We start from the raw sequence: 6453 nt of genomic DNA, 5'->3' as shown, positions 1-6453 counted from the left end.
GGCCTTCTTGGCCACAAGGGCACATTGCTGCCTCATGCTTAACTTGGTGTCCACCAGCACTCCCAGGGCCTTCTCCGCAGAGCTGCTTTCCAGCAGGTCAACCCCCAACCTGTACTGGTGACTGGGGTTATTCCTCCCCAGGTGCAGGACCCTGCACTTGCCTTTGTTGAACTTCATGAGGTTCCTCTCCGCCCACCTCTCCAGCCTGTCCAGGTCTCTCTGAATGGTAGCACAGCCCTCTGGCGTATCAGCCACTCCTCCCAGTTTTGTATCGTCAGCAAACTTGCTGAGGGTGCACTCTGTCCCTTCATCCAGGTCATTGATGAAGAAGTTGAACAAGACTGGACCCAGGACTGATCCCAGGGGACATTGCTAGCTACAGGCCTCCAACTAGACTCTGCGCCGCTGATCACATCTCTCTGAGCTCTGCCATTCAGCCAGTTCTCAATCCACCTCACTGTCCACTCATCTAACCCACACTTCCTGAGCTTGTCTATGAGGATGCTATGGGAGACAGTGTCAAAAGCCTTGCTGAAGTCTAGGTAGACAACATCCACTGCTCTCCCCTCATCTACCCAGCCAGTCATTCCATCATAGAAGGCTATCAGATTGGTTAGGCATGATTTCCCCTTGGTGAAGCCATGCTGATCACTCCTGATCACCTTCTTGTCCTCCACATGCTTGGAAATGGCCTCCAGGATGAGCTGCTCCATCACCTTTGCAGGGATGGAGGTGAGGCTGACTGGCCTGTAGTTCCCTGGGTCCTCCTTCTTGCCCTTTTTGAAGACTGGGGTGACATTGGCTTTCTTCCAGTCTTCAGGCACCTCTCCTGTTCTCCATGACCTTTCAAAGATGATGGAGAGTGGCTTAGCAATAACGTCCACCAGCTCCCTCAGCACTCGTGGTGCATCCCATCGGGGCCCATGGATTTGTGGGTGTCAAGTTTGCTTAAATGATCTCTAACCCACTCCTCCTCCACCAAGGGAAAGTCTTCCTTTCTCCAGACTTTCTCTCTTGCCTCCAGGATCTGGGGTTCCTGAGGGCTGGCCTGAGCAGTCAAGACTGAAGCAAAGAAGGCATTCAGTAACCCTGCCTTCTCTGCATCCTTTGTCACCAGGGCACCCACCCCATTCAGCAAAGGGCCCACATCTTCCCTAGTCTTCCTCTTGCTACTGATGTATTTGAAGAAGCCCTTCTTGCTGTCCTTGATATCTCTCACCAGATTTAATTCCAAACGGGCCTTAGTCTTCCTCGTCACATCCCTGCATACTCTGACAACGTTCCTACATTCCTCCCAAGTGGCCTGTCCCCCTTTCCACTTTCTGTAGACTTCCTTCTTCCGGTTGAGTTTTGCCAGGAGCTCCTTGCTCATCCATGCAGGTCTCCTGCCTCCTTTGCTTGACTTCCTACTCATAGGGATGCTCCGATCTTGAGCTTGGAGGAAGTGATGCTTGAATATTAACCAGCTCTCTTGAACGTCCCTTCCTACTAGGGCCCTAACCCATGGGATTCCTCCAAGTAGGTCCCTGAAGAGGCCAAAGTTTGCTCTCCTAAACTCCAGGGTTGCGATCCTAATTCTTGCCCTGCTTCCTCCTTGCAGGATCCTGAACTCCACGATCTCATGGTCACTGCAGCCAAGGCTGCCCCCGACCTTCTCATCTCCAACCAGTCCTTCTTTGTTTGTTAGTACGAGGTCCAGCAGCACACCTCTCCTTGTTGGCTCCTCCACCACCTGTGTCAAGAAGTTGTCACCAATGCTCTGCAGGAACCTCCAGGACTGTTTGTGCCTAGCTGTGTTGTCTTTCCAGCAGATATCAGGGTGGTTGAAGTCCCCTATGAGAACCATAGCCTGGGATCGTGAGGCTACTTCCAGCTGTCTGTAGAAGGCCTCATCGACTTCCTCTTCCTGATCAGGTGGCCTGTAGTAAACACCCACAACAGTGTCACCCATGCTAGCCTGCCCTTTCATCCTTACCCATAAGCTCTCGACTCGCTCTTCATCCACCCCTAGGCACAGCATCATTTGGCTCAATCAGTTCCACCCCTAGCATCTCTCTTCCCCAGCAGCTTCTCCTTCTTAGATATTTGGTTCCCTTTGCCCCTAAAAGGTTTGTCGGCCTCATCTTGGAGATTAAGACCATCCCACGACTGCTTGCCAGTTCCAGACCTTCCTTTCCATCTTCCTGGGCACAGCTGAGTTCAACCTGCTTGTTGTGATGTCTTTCGATTGCTGTGGGGCCATTTGCAACCTGTCAGACTGTACCATCTGTATGAAGCCCTGGTTGGACTCCACGCTCATCTTTACCCATTGGGTGATGGCATCTCTATCCTTGCTCAGCCCCACCATTTTATATACCAAGGTACCCTGTGTCCCCAGTAAAGAGACTCTTTCTTCTGTGGCCTCATCCCTTTGATGAGAGCAACCTGCATGGGCACCAGCTACCTTCAAACATGAGCTTTGCTCTCTCCTCTTCTGTGTTGCTGAGCTCCTTCACACTGACCCCTGTGTCTTATGCCTGCACTAGATGCACTGTCCTGAGAATACCCTCTGGGAAAGCCCTAAGAAGCCTTCTTCACCTGCATATCTCACACTGCCATAGTCACTATTGCATAGGGTAGCTCCATTTTTGGCTACGTGGGGCCTGAATACAGCAAATCCTGTGCACCAAGCGAAGCCTGAGAAAAGGGTTCAAGAGGGTTACCTCTGTGGTGAGCAGAGAAGCTGCTTTGCTGTAAGCTCTCAGCAGCTTTGCAGGTTCCTCTAAGAAAGCACATTCAGGAGAAGCATGATTTTAGGTGACATCCAGCAGACTAAGAACACAGTCTGAGGAGAACCTCTGTTTCACTGCTTAAAACCCATCATCTTCTCCTCCTGCCCTTGCACTCTTGAAGCATCTTATCTGCGGAGTCATCTGCTCCTTTCCTTTTTATGTCTAAAATCAAATGCAAAGGTGGAGGGAAAAACGTCAGTATTTATTGCCTATGTTTTCCTTGAGCTTCCTTCTGTTGGACATGTTCTTTGGTTTGAAAAAGAAATTAGCTACTAAATTAATTAAGAGGGTGGAGACAGAAATAGTGAGTTTCATTGACTTCATTAGAGGTGTCTGTGAGCAGCTGGTGTCTGTACTCGTTTTCCCTTGGTCCCTATATAGTCAACAAAGAGAGAGCTGGGTCCTCCCAGACTGTAATTGACAGGTGAAAGAAATGTTACCAGTCTCTTCCAGACACTCTTCTCTCTCTCTCTCTCTGCACTGACAAGATGGGAGGAAGCTAACTTGCTCAAATCGAAGCGCCCAACTTCTAAAATATAACCCTGCTTAGTATTTTTCTGTTGTTGTTGTTCCAGACCCTTCCTATTTCAAATAATCAACAGGACAGCCTTTAAGTTCTTTAAGAGGAGAAGATTTCCCCCTTCCCCTAAAGGGAAAGCAAGGCATTTAGGTCAGGAATTTTAATAACAATGTTTCCTCAATGCTTCTGGAGAAACAGAGAGGAAGAAGATGTGGAAGAAAGCAGGGGATTACAGAAGACATGCTCAGTACTGGCTTGTTTTGAAAGCAACAGCCTCACAGAAGTTCCAAGTCAAAAAAGGCAAGGACTGAAAAGTAGAAGGAATAACTTTCAACATGCTTATCTACATGGATGGACTGGCATCTGCAGATAATAGTAAGTATTTTTGCCGGGAGATTAGGTTGGCTTTTGAAACACAGATGTGATGGATGTTTGCAATAGGTCAAAGTGAACAGGGAATTTCCCAGGCATGGCATGAACTAGTTCACAACCTCTTTACAATACTGTGCTTGTGAGAAAGAATCCTTTATGAGTGTTTGGAAAAGGTAGAAAGAAGACAGTAAAATCTCTGTGGCCTCTCAGTGAAATGTGAAGCAGAGAAATCAGGGTGTGATGAATGGCTGAGAGGAATATTTCTGTCTGTGTTACATAGGAAGCAAGCAAGGGAGCAAAGAAGGAAGGATCTACCCTCCCATCGAGACTGTGAAATTCTCACACTCACTTCTTTGTGCTCCTGTCTCAGCAGGACGTACTGAAATTGGGCATGGGAGCAGGAAATGAAACTGTGGTTGCTGAGTTCATCCTGGAGGGTTTCTCAGGGCTTGATCAAAGACTACAGCTCTTTCTCTCCCTGATCCTTCTACTCATATACCTGACAACAGTGACAGGGAACACAACGATCATTTTCCTTGTGTGTGTGGATCACCGCCTGCAAACCCCCATGTACTTTTTCATCAGCAATCTGGCATTCCTGGAAATCTGGTTCACATCCTCCACAACCATCACATTGTTGGTGATTCTGAGCTCTGGTAGGAGAACAATCCCATTTAGCAGCTGCTTTGCCCAATCCTATTTCTATTTTGCCCTGGGTTGTACAGAGTTTGCTCTCCTTGTTGTCATGTCCTTTGACCGCTACATTGCCATCTGCCAGCCTTTGCATTATGCTGCCATCATGAAGCAGCAGCTCTGCACCCACGTGGTTGTTGCTACTTGGGTCATAAGCTTCACACTCTCAAGTTACCGCCTGGTCTTCCTCTCAAAGCTGACCTTCTGTGGTCCCAACAAGATCTACCACTTTTTTTGTGACAACTCCCCCTTATTCAAACTGTCCTGCTCTGACACCAGCCTGCTTTGGAAAGCAGACTCCGTTTTGTTATCTTTTGTAGTGCTGGGTTCCTTATGTTTAATTCTGGTGTCCTACGTGCGCATCTTCCACTGTATTCTGCACATGCCCGCAGCATCTGGGAGGAAGAAAGCTTTTGCTACATGTTCTTCCCATCTCACTGCCTTAGCCATTATCTATGGAAGCTGCATTGTTCTCTATGCACAGCCCTCAGAAAGGGTTTCCTTGGAGACCAACACAGTTGTAGCTTTGCTGAACACTGTCCTGTATCCCTTCTTAAACCCCTTCATCTACAGTTTCAGAAACAAGACTGTGAAGCTGGCCCTGGAGGAAGCCCTTGGCCGTGCAAAGGTTTGGCTTTTCCCCTGGTCATGATGCTTTTCATGACAGCAATTCTAATTATGTATCATGTATTGTATCACACACACACATATATATAGCTATTAAATACAGGTGCTTCAGGAGATTTATTTTCTTGTTGGATTGTAGTAGTGAAAGGAGGGAACGTAAATTGTGTGTCTTGGTTGCAGGGTATTATTATAAACAAAATCTAAAAAATATTAATAAAATGTTGAACACACACATTGCTGGGACTGGGACATCGACTGCCAGTGCACGCTGACACAAGGAAGTTTTCATAAGTCATCTCAGGAAATTTAGCTGAAAACTCTGAGGACAATGTCCAAGGGGTGTTGAGGAAACCTCAAAACATCTTCTCTCCCTGAATAAGAGAAGATGCTAAGCACAAAAATTAAGCTCAGACATTACAATGGGTTCAAATTCATTGGATTCAAATCCATACTACACTTCTCAGTTTCATTAGTGTGATGAAGACAGCATCATTGATTTGCCAGTGATAGCATGCAGACTATAGCTTTTTTTATTCACTTTGGAGGGAGATTTCTTAAAAATGCATATTTTCGTAACATACTGTCAGTTTGTCCACTATTAAAAGCCCTGCTTTATCTCCACTGGTAACTCCAGGATGCATTCTCCTGAAGGAAAAAAAAAAAAGAATGTATTTCTTCTTGGATAATTAGGCATTTTCTACCTTCTTTTTCTTTGTTGAAGGAGTATTTCATGATTGAGAATTATTTCAAATAAACTATGTATGCTTCTATCACACTTTTTTCTTCTTGTCCATCAATTAAATTATATATTCCCCCCTTATTTTACACTTCTGTCTCTATCCATATCTTTACATGGCAAAGTGATAGGCAGAAGCATGTACAATTGATAAAAGGAAACATCAGCACAATAATAATCAGCACACAGAGATCCCTTTTCTCCTTTTATTTTGCAGTCCACAGGGAAAAACAAAGCACAGGGGAAGGGAAAGCACTGCCATTGCTTTACTCCTTTGCAGTTGTTTCTAATCAGCATTTCATTTTGTTAGGGCTTCTGAGGAGCAGAATTACTGTTCACAGCTCTTTTAAACTTTGCGTGTGAGTGTTCCATTTCCAAAGGGAATTCTACAAGGGTGAACTCTTTTTAGGAAAACTGGGTCCAGTTCATCTCTGCAGCCCATCTCCTCACATGGGACCCCAAGGAAGCTACGGCATTTTGGGTGACCAAAGCTCAGCCCAGCAGAGCACCTGGGTGCTCTTGGGCAGCTCAGTTCTCTTGCTCCTGGCTGGGTCCTTGTGCACCACAGTGAAGGATGTGGTGGCCCTGGGTCTCCCCATCCAGGCCCACAGCTCCACCGGCAACACAGGGTTAGGGTATGTAGGCAGACGCCTAGGCTCTGCCTTGGGGTTGAGATAACTGAACAGGGCGTGAGAAACTAGTGGCTATGAGAAATCATTGGACACTGCAGGGAA

The 6453-nt window shown here is 46.7% G+C and overlaps 1 protein-coding gene across 1 annotated transcript; it reads left to right on the top strand.

The window, feature by feature from the left end:
• Positions 1-4054: 4054 nt before the first annotated feature.
• Positions 4055-6117, top strand: LOC136993762 (olfactory receptor 6F1-like). The gene is made up of 2 exons (XM_067308706.1): positions 4055-4966; positions 6100-6117. The coding sequence occupies exons 1-2, from the start codon at positions 4055-4057 to the stop codon at positions 6115-6117; spliced, it is 930 nt and encodes a 309-aa protein (XP_067164807.1).
• Positions 6118-6453: the final 336 nt, after the last annotated feature.

The sequence above is a fragment of the Apteryx mantelli genome, chromosome 20, assembly GCF_036417845.1.
Source record: "Apteryx mantelli isolate bAptMan1 chromosome 20, bAptMan1.hap1, whole genome shotgun sequence".
Classification (NCBI taxonomy): Eukaryota; Metazoa; Chordata; class Aves; order Apterygiformes; family Apterygidae; genus Apteryx; species Apteryx mantelli.
This window is presented reverse-complemented; position numbering and strand designations above follow the sequence as displayed.